The sequence below is a fragment of the Taudactylus pleione genome, unplaced genomic scaffold, assembly GCF_031769625.1.
Source record: "Taudactylus pleione unplaced genomic scaffold, aTauple2 ptg000302l, whole genome shotgun sequence".
Classification (NCBI taxonomy): Eukaryota; Metazoa; Chordata; class Amphibia; order Anura; family Myobatrachidae; genus Taudactylus; species Taudactylus pleione.
Window position 1 is genome coordinate 495,155 of NW_028284703.1, and position 23,512 is coordinate 518,666.

Genomic DNA, 23,512 nt, shown 5'->3' on the forward strand with positions numbered 1-23,512 from the left:
TCATTACAAACACAGTGGCCAGTGCTGCGGTATATGTGACTACAGTACTCTAAACACTCTTGGGGGGGCACAATAATACAGTGCTGCAGTATTAAATTAATCCCTCCCACGTAAATTCACTAGTCCCTGCCAGGACTTACCCACTTCAGCGCCACAACTGATGGGCTCTGTCTGGATGTGCAGTGCAAAACATGCTTTAATTACATTTTTACACTCCCCTCGTGTGATTTACTTTGGGTGGGTGGGGTAACCAGCCAAACATCGCAGTCGCCAGACTGTCTTATTGCTACTGCATAACACAGGACAACTAAACACACTGGAATATGTGTTTTTTTTTTTTTTTTCAAGCTACATGTGCAAGATTCTGTTAGCCTCGTTAATTGAATGGGTGCTAATTGATCGCCATCCCATATTCCATTAGCCCCGCTTATCGGGGATTTATTTTCTGGCCTCCTAAGACCAAAAAGAAATCCCCGTTACTGTGCAGTTATTGGGTGATAACTGCCAGTTAACTTGCATGTCCGTGAACTTATCACGGATGCTGTGCGGTTTACGCCGATAACCCGTGTTAACGCATGTGGTTAACATGCGTGCTAATACCCCATGATCCAATGGGGATCAAAACTAATCTGTGGCCGCTTGGTGGGAGAGAGGACATCCAGTCACAGTGCGCTAACACTGTTATCGGGCAAATGCCAGAGGCTGATTAAATAGCCCGTTAAAAAGCCAGAGGCTTTCTCCCTTTATTACCTGTGGTCATTTACAGCGGGTAATTGATTTCCCCCCCCCCCCATGGCGTCTTGTGCCGACAAATAACAACCAAATCTAAATTGGATTTAGCAGCGCTGCTACTATTAGTTTCAGTTTGTATTGGTATATACAGTAGAACTCGAAGTCTGTTCATATGGTAAATAGAGACCTAGGAACAGAATGGAAGTGCTTTTTGGTGCCCTCTCCGAATCAGCGACGCTTTGCCCTGAGAATACATATACTGCCTTCACACCACTATTTACAAGTGGTGGGTGAGTTCATAGACTGAAATGAAACAAATACCTTCATGCATAGGAATCTGTATGTAGTGCCGGCCACTATTTAGCCGCTGGATCAAATACCAACAGCTGCAACCCGTGGGGTCGGAATCATATATAGCATCAGGTAAGTAGCCTAACTCTCCCCGCTCCCCCCCCCCCCAACCCTAACCCTCCTTTAGGGGTGCCTAAACCTAACCCAGCCCCCCCCCCCCCCCCGGCATCAAAGGTGAAGCCTCCGTCAATAGAAAGAAAATGATGACTAACTACTGGACTTGGAGCGTCCGAATATATACCGTCTAGAGAGGGGGCAATACAATAGAAAGGGTTCGCATAATCCCATTGGTTCTTCTTCTTGGTTCTTCTGTTACGATGCAGTTCATAGGTCAGTTTGTACAGTTGTAGTTCAGCCCTCCAACGACTCTGTGTATCTTTTCCCGCCGAAGAACAAGTCTAAACTGGCTAATAAACATTACATTACAGAGTACATTTCAATGCCTAACTCTCTATAATCCATAATTTGCAGACGCATGTTGCGATCTCCTTGCTGATGGAACCAGAGATCTGGAAATAAACAGTGGTTTAGAATGGCACCAAACATGGTCTGCTTATCTTCTACTAAACCTTAGATATTGAATACATTTAATTTCACAACCTAATTGATAAAGAATAAAACCTCTAATATTAACCTTAATGCTAGGGAACCTTTCAGTGTAGATGTGCAATGTGTAAGTATAGGGATATTAAATAAAGACTCTGGTATGCATTGTGTGTCTACGTGTTGGAGTACATTATGAAACGTGCTTTGTGGGGTTGTTCATATTGTATGCATTAATAAATGTATGTATTTGTGTAATGAGGCCTTTTGGAATAGGGCAGTGGCAGACGCACAACGCTAATAATAATAATATAGCACCGTACACAGAGGTATCGTGTAAACACCGCAAAATGGCGTCATGCAGATATAAATTTTAGTATCTGGTCTCAGCCAATCATCCGGCTTCGACAGTGCCTAACCCTAAGTCCCACCCCTGGGGGCCCCTAACGCTAAGACACAAGCAAGCCGGGTGTCGGGATTTAGTAGTGGGGCTAATGAGAGACATCTGTTTTTCGACGCCGATCTTTAGTCCCATGTCGGGATATCGGTGGGTAGGATAGCGCCCGCCGGTATCCCAACTACATCCCCATGCATATGCTGTCCCCAACTTCTAAAATACTACAGCCAAGGCCAAAAGTTTTGGGAATGACACAAGTATTGGTTTTCATAAAGTTTGCTGCTTCAGTGTTTTTAGACCTTTTTGTCAGATGTTACTACGGTATACTGAAGTAACATTACTAGCATTTCATAACTGTCAAAGGCTTTTATTGACAATTATATTAAGTTTATGCAAAGAGTCAATATTTGCAATGTTGACCCTTCATTTTCAAGACCTCTGCAATTTGCCCTGGCATGCTGTCAACTTCTGAGCCACATACTGACAGATGGCCGCCCATTCTTGCCTAATCAATGCTTGTAGTTTGTCGGTATTTGAGGGTTTTTGTTTGCCTATCCACCACTTGAGGATTGACCACAAGTTCTTAATAGGATTAAGGTCTGGGGAGTTTCCTCACCATGGACCCAAAATTTTGATGTTTTGTTCCCCGAGCCACTTAGTTATCACTTTTGCCTTATGGCAAGGTGCTCCATCATGCTGGAAAAGCCATTGTTCGTCACCAAACTGTTCTTAGGTGGTTGGGAGAAGTTGCTCTTGGAGGATGTTTAGGTACTATTCTTCATGCGTTCTTAGGCAAAATTGTGAGTGAGCCCACTCCTTTGGCTGAGAAGCAACCCCATACATGAATGGTCTCAGGATGCTTTACTGTTGGCATGACAGAGGACGAAGACTTTTGGAGGATGGCCTGGTATCAAGAAGGGCAGTAATTTAGGTTACATATATAACTTGATGTTGCTACACTATACTAATCCTATAGGTAGATCTAACAATGAACGATGCATCACACAGGAATTGTAATATATGCTTGGAATCATCTGCAGTTTTAATATACTCTGAAATTAAAGCAATAGAGCAAATAAACCATTGGAGATAAAGAAATCCTAGAAGCTTTTTATATAACAGAATGTAATTTTTGACTAGTCAAAGTTACTACTTTGTGCAGATATAATCGCCAAACACACTTGTGGCATTCTTTCTACAATAGAAATCAAATGCAGTTTGGGAAGTTCATCAACAATTTATCACAAATGTTTTCCTCAAGTTCTGATGTAGCTTGGAGGTCTGTTTTTTGGTCACTGTATGATGAAACCTTGACCTACTAGGTGTGGACCAGAGAGAGTATTGCATAGCACTGCAAAATGTTGTGTTAGCCCTTTTAGTTGCCTTTGACTGAGCTCTACTTCATTTACTCCTCATCTGATCTGTAACTAGTGTATTAGCCAGTCAGAACATGGGAATATTCAGTCTCCCAAGGTACTGCAAAAGAGCACCAGACCCTCACACTTCCTCCTCCATGTTTGACAATTCATGTCAGAGGGGTTTATTTAGCTGTTAGTACTCAGCATGTTTTACAAGGACAATGCTTTCAATAGAAAAATCACTTAGTGAAAATGTACAAAAATCCTGCATGATATAGATTAATTGGCCCTTAAGACCACCTTCCAGTCTTCAGCACTGGCGGTGCCTCATGGCTTGGCCAAGCTTGTTTTTCACTGCTGCAGAACAGCAGTAAGTTTTTAACCCCTAACTTGTTCCTGAAAATAGAACTTCTTTTTTTTTTATTGCTACTATTTCAGGTTACTCTCTGGACTTGAATTGCTTACATTTCAATGAAAACTGGAGAGAGAGGCATGTTCTAAAACGCTTGACCTGTAGTATATAATATATGCGATTATCGGTTGCTGTTATTTGCTGCAAATATTGAATTGCGTGACAGGTCTGTTTATTTCTTGAAACCTTTATGTTGTTCAGTAGAAGTGACACTAGTGGTATTTTAGCATAGTTTTGTAAAGGAATTGTACACCTCTATGTCCCCACAGATCCTTTAATGTCACTGAGCCCACCGTGTCTTACAGAAGAGGACCACTCCAGTTTGGAAGCAATCCGAACAATTCACAAACAAATGGATGACGATAATGACGGTGGGATTGAAGTGGAGGAAAGTGTTGAGGTGAGCCCTAGTGAGAGTTTTCCTTTTACTGTAAGATATTTCTAATGGTTGTGATTGCTTGATGCATATTGTATAGTAGAATTTACATCACTCCTGTATTAAACTGGTTGGGTACGGGATCCCGGCAGTCAGAATACCGACAGTGGCCTCCCGACGGTCAGAATCCCGACATAATTCGGCAGACTGCTGTCGGTATTCGGGCATCGGTAATCTGACCGCCGGCACCTTCGGGATGCCGACTACATAACGTATTAAACAGCTATAAAATATTCTTAACTGTAACATCCCTAGTCATTACTGCTTACTGATCATTATATTTTACCATAGTAGTTATGTTAAGACTTGCCTTATCTAGTTTATATACTTTACGTTTTATTTATTCACTACGATAAACAATTTTCACTGTGCTTCATCCCTCCTTTCTCCATTAAATTTAGCTCAGCCGTGCCTTATACTGCCCCAGCCTTTCTCACACACAGCGACCGGACACAGAGTTCTGCAGACTTCTTGCCAGACTGACTTTCTCTTCCTTAAAAGAGAACATACATAATTAAACAAATACATATTGTAATTAAAATTCTATAATATAAGGATATGCCCTTTAATAGCCAGCACATAACTAGGAATGATTTCATTCAGAAATCGTGCATTTGGTCCAATGAGCATTCACTTCTGTGATATATAGCAGTCTATGTACAAAGGATTGGTAAAACCTAAGGATTATTTTGTACAAACTAGCAGTCCAAATAGTCACTTATTTATTTATTTTTTGCTACATATAAACTGGAGTCTAGAACCTTTTTGTAATTTCAATAAATGTGTATGGAACATTTGACAAGTCTGAATATTTCATACAAAAGTGATTTTTTTTTTTTCTTTTTTGCAATAGTTTAAAATCCTCTCATGTTAACATTGCGTTTTGTAATAGATTAAGGGGTCTATGTACTAAGCCAGTGTTGGCTAACCTTGACACTCCAGCTGTTGTGGAACTATATATCCCAGCATGCCCTAATAGCAAAACTGTAGCAGTGCATGCTGGGTTATGTAGTTCCATAACAGCTGGAGTGTCAAGGTTAGCCAACACTGTACTAAGCAGTGAAAAGTGATAAGATGCCAGCCAATCAGCTCCCAACTGTCATCTCACAGGCTGTGTTTCAGAAATGACAGTTGGGAGCTGATTGGCTGGCACCTTAACACTTCCTTATCACTTTTTATTCTGTCTTTTATCACTGCTTAGTACATAGACCCCTAATTATCCTAAGATACACCTATTTTGAAAACCCTTGCTGCTTTTAAGAAGCTTAATGCTGCGATCCTGTGCCTCGGGAACATCTAAGCATGTTCATTTTTTACATTTTTATTTTGCGAGCTCATGACTTGACTCATAGACGGACGCGCTAATGTGATCACACCTGCATTTTCATACGCAACGCAGCTGTGAGACTATGCTAATGTCTGCAAAGACCACCTGAGCATAAAGACCCCACTGCTGCCTTCTTACCTGCATGTGCGACGACTCATACCTGTGTAAATAACATCGGCTCACACTGAGCGGCCATCTTGCCCTTGCAGTGGGTCTCACTAGCCGCAGACTCTGCAGCCCTCCTCTCACGCAGAGGGTTATCATGCTGCCTAGGCAATCGCAGTGGCTAATTTATGCACGCCCATGTAACGGCGTTTAAACGTTTCGGCACGCCTGCGTCTTTCTGACCACCCCCGTTACCACCCCCAAATGCTGACCTGTCAATCACTGTGCCATGTATTCCTATGTGCGTCTGTAATCGCAGTGCGAACGCAGCACACACGCAGTGCGACTTATTTGCTTGCACGATAGAAAAACAATTGCTCGATATGCGCATGGAATTGCCATTACGAGTTAGGCCCTCAGTCCACTGTTCCTTAGTACAGTCACCACTGTGCTTACTCAGCTATCTCTGTGTTCACTGATGACCACCATCCAGTGAAGTGTTTCCTTGCTGTAGACATAGGGGATATAACAGACAACCCAGTTTAGGGGCAGTTGGCTGGAATACGGCACAGGCTGACTGCACGGGACGTAAAGCTCCTCATGCCCATAAATGCAACAAGCACAAAGGGAAATAATAATGGTCATAGGCCTTTAGCATTTTCTTCAGCCATTATTTCTGAAGTTTCCTTTGAAGCACCTAAAATATGCACGAGTTATCCTGTGATCTAGGGGTTCTACGGTTATATTCATTTGAATTGCTTTTCCTTATTGACCTTGATACTATGGGAAACTGCTGGGCACAAGTTGTTCATTTGCGTTTGCCATTCTTGTGGGTCTGTCTTGATTCATTATTTCCAGTTGTTTTTCCCGGCCATTATAAGCAGTTCAGTAAAATAATGTGGTGTTCGCGAAAGCTTACAATCTAAAATGTTTTGCTGTAAGCAGCTCTCTGCAGGCAGTGACCGGTAAATTGGAAATTCTTTTCAGATTACTGCAGTGTGGGTTGCCAAGCCTACAATAGGTTCGTTCTTAAGCCTTCCAAATGCGCTTATGGTTTAACATGCCTGCATTACGGAGTTTAATATTAAAGGCGCAGGAAATATTTTGTTAGCAAATTAGATCATTTGTTTCTACTTCAGGGTCCATAGGGTATCCACAGGATACCTTGGGGGTATAGGTGTGACGTCAGTCGCAGGGCACCAAAGAGTTAAGCTTTCAGCCTCCCAGGATGCACTAGGTCCCCCTCCTATACCCCGCCCCCGAGCCAAGGCACCTCAGTTTAGTTTGGTGCCCGGCCGGAGTCGGGTACACCTGTTGGAGTGGGGGCTAGAAGAGCCCCTGAAGCTTTTTCTTCATGCAGCTGTGGCTGCACATCTGGATGAACAGCATGGACAGTCAGTCCTGACGGTGCGGTGCTGCAGGGTGGTCTCTCGCCTATTTAATATATAATTGGTGAGAGGGGTCACATACGTGGTGCCATCATGTCTGAAAGTGATTTTCCCCTCCGGCTACATTGTACCACGTGTAAAGTACAGTTAGCGGAGGGGGAGGGTAGCGCGGAGGGCCTTTGCCGGCAGTGTTTGTCCATGGCGCGGCCTCTTACGGTTACAGCACCGGTACAGGAGCCGCCCTGGGCTTGTTTCGCTCAGGCGCTAACAGCTTTAGTGGGCCAGTTAGCTCCGCAGCCCGCGTTTACTCCGATGGGTTTGTCCCAGCAGTCAGTGGTGTCGTCACCCATGCAGGGTTTCCCACGACAATTGGTGGTACCCCACAGTCTCCCTATTTCCCCGCTCCCGGTTTCTCAGGAGCCAGCGTGGGTTAACTCCCTGACGAGTTCTGTACAGCACTTGTCGGATGTGTTGCAAGGGGAGTCTGTGATGCGGCCTCATAAACGGCCGGTGGCGTCTCTGTCCGCTCCTTATGAGGATGACGAAGGGACGTCTGATGATGGGGAGATTCTGGATCCTTACGATCAGGAACCTCTCCATACTAAGGACGCTGATGCTAAGTCCAAAGTATATATTCCTGGACTTATTTGGGCGGTCCGCACAGCCTTGGTGATTGAGGACTAAGTTCCCCCAGCGGCTAAGTCTAAGTATGCCTTTTTCAAAGACGTGAAGGGCGATGCCACAGTCTTTCCTCTTTCGGGTCAGTTGGTGGACCATTTAGAGGAGGCGTGGAAACAGCCTGGCAAAAGATACCAGCCGCAGCGACGCCTGGCGGTGGCTTATCCGTTCGCGGATAATTATTTTGCTAAGTGGGAATCCCCTCCACAGGTGGATTCTCACGTGACCCGTCTTGTCCGTAGTGCCACATTGCCGATGCCATCCATGTCCTCCCTTAAGGATGCTACGGACCGCAAGGTGGAAATCTGCCTGAAGTCCGCTTATTCCCTTGCGGGGGGGGCAGCATGGCCGGCTATGGCCATTTGCTGGGTTTCCAGAGCGATGGAGCGCTGGGCGGATTCATTAGAGGCTTCTTTTGATTCCGACTGTCCGGCCGAACAGGCGGAGTTGATTGGCAATCTCCGTGATTCGGCCACCTACATCAACGAGGCGGCTCTAGACATTAGTACTCTGGTGTCTAGAATTTCTTCAGCAGCGGTAGCTGCTCGTCGCACCTTGTGGCTGCGATCCTGGAAGGCGGACGCAGATTCCAAGAAGGGTCTGGAAGCGTTGCCGTTTACCGGAGAAGTTCTCTTCGGTCCGGATCTGGATAAGATTGTGGCCACGCTGGCGGCAGCCAAATCGGCTTGTCTCCCGTCGGCCGCTGCTCCTTCTGGTTCTGGACCATCGTCCTTTCGGTCATCTAGGGCCCAGGGCAGGCCCAAACCAAAGTCGTTTCCTCGTAAGGCTGGCCCTAGGAAATCGGTCAAGCCCCGGAAGCAGACATGGAGTACCAGACGTCCGGCCCCCAAGCCAGATGACAAGCCTGCGGCCTGACGGTCCGGGCCTCCCTTTGGGGGATCCCAGGGTGGGAGGCCGCCTGCTGCAGTTCGCCCAGTGTTGGTCGGTCACTACGACAGACACTTGGGTTCTGGAGGTGGTCTCCCACGGGTACGCCCTCTCCTTCCGGCACAGACCCGGCTCGATTCTTCACCACGGGTCTACCATCAGACCGGAACAAGGCTACGGAGCTGCGGAAGGTATTGCACACTATGCTCCAGGCTGGAGTTATAGTGCCTGTTCCATTCTCCCAGAGGGGCCAGGGTTTCTATTCAAATCTTTTTTTGGTACAGAAACCCAATGGGTCGTATCGTCCGATTCTCAACCTCAAAGCACTCAACAAGTCTTTGCGGGTACCGAAGTTTCGGATGGCAGAAGTCCACTCTAATCCCGTCTCGGAGGATTCTGCATCTTGGAGCCTTATTGGACTCGGGACAGCAAAAGATCTTCGTGACGGAGGAAAAGATCTCTGCTTTACAGTCAAGGGTGCGCAGTTGTCTGCACAGCCGCCTTCCTGCAAGCGGGACTAGATCATGGGCTTCGCCTTGCTTCTTTGAAGGTACAGGTTTCGGCCCTGTCTGTCTGGTTTCACCGTAGGATTGCTACAATCCCGGATGTGCGCACCTTTATGCAAGGTGTTGTCCGCATTCAGCCGCCCTTTGTTCCACCTGTGGCGCCTTGGGATTTGGCTGTGGTCCTGAGGGCTCTCCAAGGACCGCCGTTTGAACCACTGGGATCAGTGGATCTTAAATGGCTAACAGCTAAGACTGTTTTCCTTCTGGCTATTGCTTCGGCCAGACGTGTTTCTGAGTTAGGGGCTCTTTCTTGTAGACCCCCTTTCTTGGTTTTTCATGGGAACAGGGCAGTACTCCGCACTCGGCCCGAGTTTCTTCCCAGAGTTGTTTCCCAGTTTCATGTTAACGAGGAAATCGTTGTTCCGGCCTTTAACTCACCGGGTCTTTCCGTGGGTGAGGCCTCTTTGGATGTTGTGCGGGCCTTAAGGACTTATGTTGACCGCACTTCTTCGTTTAGGAAGTCGGACGCTTTGTTCGTCCTCTATGGCTTCCGTAAAAAGGGTTGGCCTGCTTCAAAGCAAACTTTGGCAGCCTGGATCCGTATGGCTATTTCTGAAGCTTATCTTCATGAAGGCCTACCGGTTCCTCCTTCTCTGAAGGCTCATTCCACTAGGTCTGTGGGTCCTTCGTGGGCAGCTCGACGTGGTGCCTCTGCAGTCCAGATCTGCAAGGCTGCTACGTGGTCCTCTGTCCATACCTTTGTGAGGTATTACAGGTTTGATACCTTCGCCTCTCAGGATGCTTCCTTCGGGTGGCGGATTCTCCTTTCTGCACAGGATCGTCCCCACCCTTAAAGGATACTGCTTTGGGACATCCCCAAGGTATCCTGTGGATACCCTATGGACCCTGAAGTAGAAAATATGAGATATGGTAAGAACTTACCCTTGTTATCTCAATTTCTACGAAGTCCATAGGGTTCCACAGGACTCCCGCCCTGTCGCACCTGTGCTGCAGATGGGCTTTGCTCTGGTCACCGGTTTTCCGTCTCCCTCTGGTGAGAATGTGATTCTTGTATGTGTCCAGATCTTTGTTCTCTCTCTTCCTTCTCCTCCTCCGGCCTATGGCTTGGTAACTAACTGAGGTGCCTTGGCTCGGGGGCGGGGTATAGGAGGGGGACCTAGTGCATCCTGGGAGGCTGAAAGCTTAACTCTTTGGTGCCCTGCGACTGACGTCACACCTATACCCCCAAGGTATCCTGTGGAACCCTATGGACTTCGTTGAAATAGAGATAACAAGGGTAAGTTCTTACCATATCTCATATTTTTTGTTATGGTATCTTTAGATTGCTATATTGGAGACAAGGGTTTGTCATTCATTAACATTTATTGGCTTCTCAGAAAATAAAATGCACTGCTAATTTATTTTTAACAAATTATGGAAGGCTTGATATTCAGTTGCAGGTTTTTTGGCTGAATCTCTTTGAGAACAAATTCATTGTTGTCATTTCCCATACTGCACATTAAAAGTGAATTGTGTGTTGCAAATGTTAAGTTTCTTTCATGCTAAGCTATGTTCTGTGCAGGATGCGGTCCGCATGTCCACTATCACACTGACAGTTATGATGTTGACATCTGCAGATGATGACATTATAGATATCGACAAGTGTAAATGCCGTCATTTTCGCCAAATGCCGACATTATGTTTAGGGTTAGGGGTATGGACATCCTTACCTCTGCAACCTCAGGCTCTAGTGGCAAGTTGCTGCTAATGCCGCAAAACTGAAACTAAAGCTGGAACATTAGCCCTCTGGTTAGGGTTATGGTACTTTATGCTGGAACAGCCACATTGTCGATTGTTATGTCGACATTTCAGTACCCACATGCACAGACATTTAGCCTGCACCGATATGCTGAACACTGGATTAGAGGGAGACCATTTTATAGTTAGGGAGATTCAATTCTCTGCTATTGCCGCAATGTGCCTCCTAGAATCAACAATCAGGCGAGTGCACTTTGGGAACAGTACCATTGCTAATTCTCCGCAGGTAAATTAGCATTGTTTGGTTACCGTAATGTAGGGTGATGTGCGCAGCCAAACCTCACCACAACACATGGCCGAGAATTTGTCTCCTTGTAGAGTATTTATTGCTGCACGTATTTTATGTTGCATCGTACTTTATTAAAATGTAATTGTTCTGAAACCTAAAAGTACCCCTGATTTATTGCACTTATATCCTGCAGCACATAACCTACATGGTGACTTTTATTCTTTTGTATAAATGTACAGCTTTCATTATTTTGTTAAATACATTTCAAAAACAAAAAGTTTCTTTTTTCCTAGTTAAAATAAATGGTGTACACCAGTGGTTCTCAAACTCTGTCCTCAGGGCCCCACACAGGTCACGTTTTCCAGGTCACCCAGCAAGTGCTCAGGTGTAATCATTACTCACTGATGCATTTTAAAAGATCCACAAGTGGAGCCAGTGAGGAGACCTGGAAAACGTGCACTGTTGGGGTTCTGAGGGCAGAGTTTGAGAACCTGTGGTGTACACTACTGATGCTACTATTTACAATGACAGAGAATTACCTGCATTTGTAAATAACTGTATAAATGAGGTCACTAGTAACCCTTTAACAACATTTAATATTAGACACATTGAATAAATCTATAAATATTACTATGGTGTCGGTCCTGTGTAACTTTCATTTTTGAGGTGCCTTTGAATGTGCACAGCTCTATTCAGTCTTCATCTACGCATCTGATCTGTGACTAGTGTATTATCCTGCCAGGACATGGGGATATTCCCAGCCTCCCAAGGTACTGCTCTTTATGGCAGTGTAATTAGTGAGGCAAGGCTGCAGGAAGCCACAGATGGCCCCATGGCTCCTGATACCAGGCTCCTCTGCTGATGCAGCAGGGAGGTTTGGGTTGAACATAACTGTGTGTGAATTCACCTTCATACATTCAGTGTATTTTGGTACTTTGCCCACATTTGATGTCCTTCTTCAATGTGCATTTATTTCTTCTGTCATGCCTCATCATGACTTTATGATTAATTCAGTCAGCTCATAGTTCACCAAATTCTTTTAGGACAAACTATTTTCTCCTTTTAAGTACATCAAACACTGCCGATTGTGTAGAATGGGCCGTAATGTGTTTTCATTGCAGCAGCTATGCTTCTGGATCATTGAAGTCCAGACATTGTTTTTGTTTTTTTTTAAACTTTAGAAATTATAGTTTGTCATTTATGTTGCTAAGACATGGAATTGAACTATATAATCTACTTTTTTTGTTTTTTTTGTTTTAAGTTCTGTGCCATAATCATCAATCTAGCTTTATTTCCCAATGGGTAAAGTTTATTTTTTGGCTTGTTAATAAGACAAAAAGTCTGGTATCACACGTGGATGTCCTTGATAATCAGTCAAGATAATGAAGTGACATTTGCTGTGTGAATACAGTGAGTTCTAAATAAAACTACAGAAGTCAAAGTAATGTCAGGTGCAGATGGACATCCGAGAAATTAGAAATTAATGTACACAACATATAGTCATTTATTGGAGGTTTTTATGTGCCGTGATGATTAGAAATATGTAACTTGTATGATTAAATCAGCATTTTGTAATCTTTGCAGGACTTTGAAATTCATAGTTATTTATGTAACCACTCTATTGTGATAGGTAGGTATATATATATCTGTAAATAATACATAGGAAATAACTACAGTGCCTTACAAAAGTGTTCACCCCCCTTGGCTTTTTACCTTTTTTGTTACATCACAACCTGTAATTTTTTTTTTATCTGAATTTTATGTGATGGAACTGCACAAAATAGTCTAATTTGGTGAAGTGAAATGAGAAAAATATATATAAAAAAGAATCTTTATAAATAAAATTCTGAAAATTGGCATGTGCATATGTAATCACCCCCTTTGCTATGAAGCCCCTCAAAAGTTATGGTGCAACCAATTCCCTTCAGAAGTCACATAATTAGTGAAATGAAGTCCACCTGTGTGAAATCTAAGTGTCACATGATTTGTCAGTATAAACACACCTTTTCTGAAAGGCCCCAGAGGCTGCAACACCACTAAGCAAGAGGCATCACACCATGAAGACCAAGGAGCTCTCCAAACAAGTCAGGAACCAAGTTGTTGAGAAGTACAATTCTGGGTTGGGTTATAAATAAATATCCAAATCTTTGATGATCCCCCGGTGCACCATCAAATCCATCATCTTCAAATGGAAAGAACATGGTGCCAAAACAAACCTGCCAAGAGAGGGCCGTGTACCAAAACTCACAGACCGGGCAAGGAGGGCATTAATCAGAGAGGCAGCACAGAGACCAAAGGTAACCCTGAAGGAGCTGCAGAGTTCCACAGCAGAGACTGATGTATCTGTGCATGTGACCACAATAAGCCATACACTCCATAGAGCTGGGCTTTATGCAAGAGTGGCCAGAAAAAAGCCATTACTTAGTGATAAGAATACACGATTTGAGTTTGCCAAAAGGCATGTCTAAGGCTCTCCAAATGTATGGAGGAAGGTGCTCTGGTCAGATGCGACTAAAATTTAACTTTTCAGCCACCAAGGAAAACGCTATGTCTGGCGCAAACCCAACACATCCCATCACCCCAAGAACACTATCCCCACAGTGAAACATGGTGGTGGCAGCATCATGCTGTGGGGATGTTTTTCAGCCGCAGGGACTGGGAAACTGATTTGAGTCGAGGGAAAGATGGATGGTGCTAATACAGGGATATTTTTGAGCAACACCTGTTTCAGTCTGCCTGTGATTTGAGACTGGGGTGGAGGTTCACCTTCCAGTAGGACAATGACCTGAAGCATACTGCTAAAGCAACACTCGAGTGGTTTAAGTAGAAACATTTAAATGTGTTGGAATGGCCTAGTCAAAGCCCAGATCTCAATCCAATTGAGAATCTGTGGTCAGACTTGAAGATTGCTGTTCACAAGCGGAAACCATCCAACATGAAGGAGCTGGAGCAGTTTTGCCTTGAGGAATGGGCAAAATTCCCAGGGGCAAGATGTGGCAAGCTCATAGAGACTTATCCAAAGCGACTTGCAGCTGTAATTGCCGCAAAAGGTGGCTCAACAAAGTACTGACTTTAGGGGGGGTGAATAATTATGCACGCTGAAGTTTTCTGTTATGTTGTCCTAAATGTTGTTTGATTCACAATATAAAAAAAAAACTCAGCTTCACAGTTGTAGGCATGTTCTGTGAATGAAATGATGCACACCTTCAAGCAATCCATTTTAATTCCAGGTTATGCGGCAACAAAACATGAAAAATGCAAAGGCGGGTGAATACCTTTGCAAGGCACTGTAGCTGGGTTTTATCCCGTTGGCTGCTAATGAGATTCCTAAATCACCCTGCTCAATGTTTCCAGGACTGAACAAGTCCTTTCTTATGTAACCGCTTATTAGACTGTGTGGTACGTCTCTGTTGTAAGTGTTGTTTTGTCCATTAATTACTTTTATCAGAGCTGTGGGTCACATTTTTACCTATGCAAATATAGTGCATAATAAAATACACCTGTTCAAATGTTTCTGTATATGCAAACATTTCCCTTGCTAAAATAAACTAGTTGTTAAACCCGTTGGCAGCCATTTTCAAGGTTTCTATTTCAAGACTATTGTGAGCCGAGTCTTTTCCTTGTACTGTATAGAAAGTACATTTGCAAAGGCAGAATCTCTATTCTACTGTAATATTTCCACTCATCAGACCCAGATTGGTGCGGGCCAGCAAATGAGCCATTGAATACTAAGGGCCGGATTCAATTAGCTGTGAAAAGCCGAGAGTCGCCTGTTTTGAGGCAAAGTTTTCACCTACTTACACAATGCGTGATCTTGCTATTCGCCCTATCGGATTGTAAAACAGGCAAAAACGCATATGTGCGAATAGCGAAACTATCGAAAAGACAGGTTCTTTTGGAGAAATCAGTATGTACTCCCCTAAAAATCCTAACTGATGTGTCGAATCAATATAGAAGTGTATTAATAGCCCTAATAAAAGTAATTAGGGATATTATATTCAGTCAAAGGGCTGTTATAATATATTTGCATAAGTGTGGCAAAATTATATAAAGCAATGTCTTTTGTGAAAAATTATTGTTGTAGTTAATTTTGGGGTAAATGTGTACTAGTATATTTATGGGTCTCTAAAATGTATTAGAAAAATCTTTTAAAAATACACCTGCTGCAACCCTAAAAACACCTGTCCCATCCATGCAGCACCCAGAAATACCCGACCCAATACTTACAACCCATTTTCACCCCATAAAATAATATGCCTTTTTTAGGGGGTATTCAGAGTGTATGTATGTGTATATATATATATATATATATATCTATATCTGTGTGTATATATATATATATATATATATATATCTCTATATCTAGATGACTGCGAGAAGCAGTAGTACTGTGTGCTGTTTCCTCTTCGTTTTGTCACTTTTCTGATTGACGTGAGAAATGTCCCATTAAACATCATGCACAACTTATGTGTACTGACTAGTAATGTCTGCCAGTAAGAATGCTGCAGTTCCCTCTCTGTTATGATTCATCCACTTGTTTGGGAGTCAGAGATCCTGGTTGGCAGGATTTTTGACATTCTCTAGAGTCGACTAATAAAGTAGATGTAATGGTCATTGCCTGTATTACTTTCTGCTAATGCCTCATTTTGTGCCGGAGAACGCAGTGCTCGTATAAAGCCTGCTGTTCCTCAATTGGCAAACTTGAAGCCTATTGGCTGATCTGATGAATTGCCAGTCTTTCACACTCCCCATGGCATTCATTACCTATGAAAGTAGGTGGTAAAGGGAATTCAATGATAAGGATGGCACATGGTGATGGCAAACCGCCTCATATAGAACAGATTCAGTAATGGGATGTACTTTATATCCCGGCGGTCGGGATAGAATACCGACCACTGGCATCCCAACGCTAAGTATTGGGGTCAGAGTTAGGCACTAGGGGGAGGCTTAAGTTTAGGCTACGGGGGGTGGAGGGTCAGGGTTAGGCTGTGGGGGTTAGGCTGTGGGGCGGGGGCTTAGGCTACGGGGGGGTGGTTATGATTAGACTGCAGGAAAGGAGGGTTAGTTTAGGAGTAGGGGTTCGTGTTAGGGTAAGTATACTTACCTGCAGGTGTCGGTATCATAACCCTGTCGGGATGCTGACGTCAGGATTCATAACGCTGTGATCCTGAGCGCCAGCATACTGAACCCAATCCCACGTAATGCCTAGTTAGTTCAGAATTGCAAGTGTCCTTCTGTGTAAGAATGAAAGCAATGTTCTCTTGTGCTCAGTCCCCGTGCCCGTGTTCTAAGAAAGCTAATACGTTTGAAATGTTGATACATGTTTTCTTTCAGACTCATTTGATATCAGTTGACTCCACAAGTTTGGTTTAGGACTCATTCAGGCAGAGTATGTACTGGGAAAATGGCTAAAAAAGCAAATGCACCATTTACATATATTTTTAACATCTGATACGTGTGAGCCCTAAACACTCCTCAGAACGTTATGTATTCCTGTGCCCTGAAGCATGAAGTGTATCAGCCTGGGATAATGGGGGGGACAGCAGTTATACTAATGCAGTGGTTCTCAAACTCTGTCCTCAGGACCCCACACAGTGCACGTTTTCCAGGTCACCCAGCAGGTGCACAGGTGTATTCATTACTCACTGACACATTTTGAAAGATCCACAAGTGTAGCTAATTATATCACTTGTGATTCTGTGAGGAGACTAGGAAAACATGCACTGTTTGGGGTCCTGAGGACCAAGTTTGAGAACCTGTGTAGTAGTGTTTGCTGTGTAGCACCATTTCACTGAGACATTGCTCATTCAATTTTGCATTCCTCTGCACCGTACATGTGTTGTCCCTCTATAGAACGTGCCATGCTAGTTCTACAGCCAATATGGTTTCATAATATTCAGTAACTTTTTGGATGCTAAACTGAAGCTCTTTATTTTACTTATTTTTATTTTAGTGACCATTGCAAATGTCACTTTCACGAAGGCTTCATGAACCATGTTACCAATGCTTGACATTATGCTCGGTATTTAAGGCGCTTCTGCATGACCTTGAATGCATTTTGTGATATTAAACTATTATTTTGGTTTCCCTTTCATGCTTCCCAGCTAGCTACAAAGTAAGTTTTCATTGTGTGTATGTGCTGTACATGTCCATGCTCACTTGTGTATTGTTACACATGGTTCCTCACTGCATAATACAAACTGTTTTTTTTTATTGGTTAATCACTTCCAGGTTTCATAAACAGCAGAATTGGGTACAGTTTATACACAAGACTCATTTTACGTGCCAAATCCTTCTAGAAATTGCCATTAAAAAGCAAATGAATCTCAAATTTAAAGATTTATAATATTTGCAGACTGTTAATTCATCCCTAAATGGCTGCCTTGGTGTTGCGTACGTTAGTCTGATATAGGAATACTGATGTACTACCATTAAGTTGATAAAATTGTAGTGAGAAGAATGGTAACTTGCAATTGCTCAATCCTATTAGCCCTGAATCTGCATGCAGCTATATTGTGTACAAAAATCTGCAAGATTGGGCCGCGGGTGGGGCAACTGGCACCTAACCGGGATCAAGCCCGAGGGGTCAGTATCATGCATACACATTTCCTAGCAGGAAAAGTTTCTTAATTATATCGATAGACAGAGGTCTTAGTTTCTATTATGAAGCTACGGATGGGATACAGGAAGTAGTCAGCAGTGCACCACCTTCATTAGGCAGCTACAGTATATATTTCAGCTACCGGTCTAGCAAACAGTGAAATATAGAATTCCTGTTTATTCAAATGATAGGACTGTAAACATTATTCTGAGGATTATATTAACAATACTATTTTAAGTGTTGTTGGATATAAATGTTACTGCAAGAAAAACATCAGTATTTCCATATAATCTCATAAATTGATACATAGTATTGTCTCTATAATTAGCTTCTCTTGTTAAAGACCTTTATTATAATTCAGTCTTTTGTAATGAAAACTGAGTGTCCTATACCTTTATATGGTCTAATATCTGTGACTGGGAACTCTTGCACCACATTTACAGAATATCGTAGGAGGATGTTTCCGTCTGCTACTAGAACGTAGTAGTTGGTGATATGATACAGAGACAGCCTCTGCATGTCAGATGGTTTCCTGTTTTTGCTGCTGTTAATATTTTCATACTTAGTTTTGCATAAGTGCTATTGATCTTTATGTGGCCGGTAATGCTTCAGAAATGTGCATCAGCATTACCTTGTGTGCAATATTACCTTTTTATTCCTGTTAATGGGGTTTGGATTCAGTAAGCCTATGCAAACAGGGTTTATTCAATTCTGTAGTCCTAGGAGCAGTAATCGTAATGATAAAAATTGCTTGAAACCTGGATCAGATAATATCGGCTGGCTGGTGAAGTAGTCACTCATGTAAGCACAAATTCTTCACTCACAGTTGCTGGTTCTGTGTCTCACAGTGTGCAATTATAGGGGGATAAAAACTTCTACCAATATAACTTAGAAATAACAAATTAATCTGCAAAATCCAGGTAAAACCATTATAATAAAAATTAAATTTAAAAAAAAAAATTTAGAAGCATGTTCCCATTTAATATAAATGCCTTAGACCATTTTCCATTCCTTATTAGATGGCGGACATTGCTTATGAAGTATGCAAAGCCCATGTTTTAAGACCGGAAATAAGAGGCTCAGATTTTTATCCAAAGTATTCAGTGGAGCTCTGTAAATATTATAATAAATTCGATTACATCAAGACAATGCACCTGCGGGATAGAAGCAATGGTGGCGCTGTCATTAGATCATGAAATTGAGGAAGGTGAAGCTATTCAGGAGCGGAAAGACTCTCAACTCAATCTTGGACATGTTAAATTGAAGAAAGTACTGGGACATCAAGAGGAAACAGCAAGAGACAGCTGGAGAGAAGTGAGTAGAAAGGTGGTGAGGTAGATCTGCGTATCATTATTGTAGAAATTATATTAGAGGCTAAAAGAGCTGATGAACTCAAAGGACATATAAATGGAAAATAGAAGCAGTCCAAGAACACAACCTTGGGGGAACACCTACTTGTAGTGGAAGTAAGGGAGAAGTGGAAACGGTAGAGGAGACAGAAAACAAGAGTGGTCAGAGGTGGACAGCCAGGTGAGGGCAGTTGCAGACAGTGAAGGATATCCAGGAGGGAGAGTGTGGTACACAGCATCGAAAGCAGCAGAGAGGTCAAGGAGGAGTGACTTCTAGATTTGGCAGCAGGAAGGTCATTGCTGACTTTTTTGTGAGGAAAGGTTCTGTGGAGTGGAGAGGAAGAAAGCCAGAGTGATTGGGTCAAGGAGGGAGGGGGGAAAAAGAAAGGTGTATACAACTGCCTGATCAATCTACTCAAGGAGCTTGGCAGTAGGGATGAGTAGAGAGATAGAGAGAGGTTCAAGATCAAGAGTGGGTTCTTTTTTTTTTTTTTTAATCAAGGGAGGAGACCAGGACATGCTTGAAGAGGGGACAGTTTGAAGAGGTTGGCAAGATGGGAAATGGCAACAAGAGAGAGGGGATTGGGTTAAGGGGTGAGGTGGATGGGTGCGAAGACTGGATTAGGGCCAAGACTTAATCTACAGATACTGCGGAGAATGAAGGCAGAGTTTGTAAAATGGATGAGGAAGGTGGGGAGAGGCTGACTGGTAAAGAAGAGGGCGGGATGACAAGCGTCTGCTGAGATGTGATTTCCTGAAGGATGGATCCAATCTTTGATGTAAAATGGGTAGTGATTGAGGAGGGTTTGGGGGGAGGGTAGATAGAGTTTAAAATGGCAGAGATATAACAGGTTTTGGAGAACTGGGTACAGATAAGTGTTTTGAAATATAACTGTTTAAAGAGAGAAAGGGCAGCACTGTAGGTCGAGAGCATATATTGGAAATGGAAGAAGTCTGCATTGGAGCAGTATTTCCTCCACTGTCGCCCTGCTGTTCAAAAACACTTTTGCAGTATCTGGTTAGTTTGTAATCCCAAGGTTGAGGAGTGAATCTATGAAGGCGAGTAGTGGTAGAGCAGAAGTAAGGGAGCCATTCCTGGGTGTTAAGTGCTTAGACCACGTTGGAGCTATGGCGCATCACCCTATCTTATTGCAAGTGCACATCTGCACATCATTCATAAATACTACAAGCTAGATATCCGCATGTTCCTATGTGTGACACATTACTGCTCATACTCTGTAATTAATTAGGTCTGGAGGCCATTCTCTTGTTTTGCTATTATAGGAGCTAGTAGTAATTGCGTATGTGCTAGAATATCCAAAAGCAGGGTAATGTGGACCACCGTCTCACTACACTAAGAGTACAATTCTTATTCTGCCCATGCCCTTCCTTAGTAGCCAATTATAATGAACAATATTTCAATATAGATAATTTTAATACTTTAGAATAAAAATGTTGATATAAGTGTCACACAAGATAACTCGTATGCTCCTCAAACGCCGTTTTATATACCTGTGGGTTCTAGTTGGCAAGCACTTTCTTTTACCTAAAATGTACGGCAACTGGGATCGATTTAGTTAGGTTAGAATTTACTGTTGATGTTCCTAAAGTGTTCTTAATTTCTCAATTTGTTTAGTCCATAATGAGAATCTTAGGGGAAAAACAATTAGGCGGGGGTTTACCCATCAGCTAATTTAATGCCCTGCCGTGTTAGTCCCTCGCGGTAAGCCTCAGGAGCTGTGAGGAAAAATCTGTGTAAAAAAAATGCAGACTCCAGCACTTTGCTGCTTGGGGAAAATGCTGATTAATTGAATAGCTCCGGGTAAGAAACCCCTAACTATTCCCCGTGTGACAATCCCCGCACCTAATTGAATTTTTCCCCCTAAAAGGTAAATTACACCTTGCAGTGATTACAACTAAATAGACTACCAGGCTCCTTACTCGACATTTCATATTGGTCTTTTGCATATTATGACGTAGACTTGGGACTATCATTTCTCTTGACTGGACTCTGGGTGTGGGGGATAGGTAACAGGTTCTGGTTTTATGGAACTGGGAGTATTTCGGAGAGAGTGTCGCTAAATATAAAGCTGGTTCAGCCGTATAACTGCTTGCTACTGTAAATGTAGCAGCAATCTCGCTGAAGTCCTGCCATTTCCATAATATCGGAACCTATTACATCAACCTCTTAGCCTTCTTACAGACAATAACCTGCTCACTCACAATTTCAGGTGTATTTACATCGCCATTGGACGCCACTTACACCCTGTTTGCAGATTCACTTAAATGGCAGAAGCAAAAGATGTTTATGTAATAGGCTTTTCATGCAAGTCACTTACTTATTGTAATTGAATACACTGTTCGGGACTTTGTTTCAATAAATGTTTAATGTTATATTGAATCCACTGTATAATTTTATTAGCTCATTCATCACTTATTCCAAATGAAAGGAGACTGGCTGAATATAGCTTGTCTGGCTGTCGCTGGCGACACTAAATATGAGAAGTTAAACATCCATTAACATTTAAATGTGCCATCAAAAAATAGGTGTCCTATTTATACATATATTGACACAGGCTAGTTCTATAAAGGGGGCTTCTCCATCCAAAGCACACCACCCCTCCAAAACCTAGATGTTCATGGATTTATTTGTGTATTTTTCTATTTTTTTGTTTGTTTGGAGATATTGCTCAGCATTCTATAAAATGTTGTTTGCAAGAGATTAGAGAACATAATGAAGACCATTGTGCACATCAGAAGATCACATACTCTTGTCGAGTTCAGTCATTAAACTTGATTGTGTGCCATTACCAAATATGTGCAAAATAAAAAAAACATTTTGACTACGGAGTATATTATTGAATTACCATTTGTAAGGCTTTTTATCAGATTTTAAAGTTTTATTTATTTTTTAAACACCTGCTTTTGTCCACTTGATGCTCTTAAGGTGCCCACACACATAGCGATTTTTTTTTTTTTTTGGTCCCGATCTGGCCGGTTCTGACACATTGGAACGACAGGGTAAAAAATGCCCAAATCGTGAGTCCCCACTCTCGATCACGATGCGATGCGCGCCCCCGCTGGTCACACATCGCATCTTCAGATCTGCCGTGCAGTACTGAGACATTGCTAGAAATATATAACTGAAATAAAACTATAGTATTTGATGACAAAATTGCAGTTTATGCAAAACTGTCACCTTCTGCGCTGTTTGTATAGGGTAATGGTTGTACAAGTTTGGTTACAGAATTACTTGGGACCACTCAATGCTGACAACCTGTTCAGATTCTAAATGACCAGTACAATTAGAAGTGATGGTTGCAGTTATTTGCACAGCGTTCCCGTCAACCAGCAGTCACAAACACAACAGATTTTAGTTTGCATAGAGGTTTATTGAAACTCTGCTATGCTCCGTTACTGTAATTCTCTGTATTGTTTGCACCGAACTGAGTTACACTGATAAATGATTATGCTTCATGGCCACATTGGTATAGAGCGAACATGAACTCCTGGAGCACTGCTCTGCGATGTGTATTGAAAAAGAAAGAAAGCGATTACCTCTTCCCTGGGGTGCCACAGCCAGCAGGAGAGGCAATAATTCTTCCTTGCAATGCATAACAAAGTGGGCCCACGGTTTGCTGGTATATGTGTAGTGCAGAGGTGAGAGAAGACCTTCCAGGTAATCTTTCTGACACACAATACATCTTTCATCTGTACCATTTTTAAGGGGGGGGGGGGAATTCATTTAAACCTGATATTTTTTCGGGCGAATAAAATAGGATTTTAGTGCTTGAATTGCCTTCAGGCAGCTTATCCACTGGGCGATTCACACTAAAAACAAAACAAACAAAAAAAAAAAAAAATATATATATATATATATATATATACATATATATATATATAATGTGTATGTGTGTGTATCGCCCAGTGTACAAACACGACTGGTAAATGAACATTTTCTGGTTTAATCCAGTAATCTTCAATTTTAGTGCATACAATTTTAAGGCCCCCATGCACGGTGCGATATAGCAGCCGATCCAACGGTTTGGAACAATATCGCTGCTATATCGACCAGTGTGCGCTCCCATGGGATTGTATATCGCTTCTCCAGATCTTTCTACATGTTCAGTTGATCTGGGGGAGCGATGTATGATCCCATGCAGCGCTATATGGGTAAGGGAGGGGGTTGCCAGCATTTTGGACGGTCGGCCACCGGATCAGCCGGCTCATCGCAAGGTGCATATCGCACCATGTATGGGGGCCTTTAGATTAGATCTATTGAATGTGTTGTCATTTCTACACCTCTTGTTTTTTGGTTGTAAAATGTTAACTATTCCTTCATTCTTTAAACCAAAAAAAAAAGTAATTGGACACGGACAGCAAATAGATCAATA

At 42.7% G+C, this 23,512-nt stretch overlaps 1 protein-coding gene across 2 annotated transcripts in view; it reads left to right on the plus strand.

Annotated features, from left to right (window-relative positions):
* STIM2 (stromal interaction molecule 2) overlaps nucleotides 1-23,512 on the plus strand; it is a 100,790-nt gene that overhangs the window by 38,640 nt on the left and 38,638 nt on the right. For both annotated transcript variants that reach the window (XM_088482961.1, XM_088482962.1), the window contains exon 2: nucleotides 4,063-4,193. In XM_088482961.1, coding sequence (XP_088339087.1) covers nucleotides 4,063-4,193 — 131 coding nt within the window. The remainder of the gene's footprint in view (nucleotides 1-4,062; nucleotides 4,194-23,512) is intronic.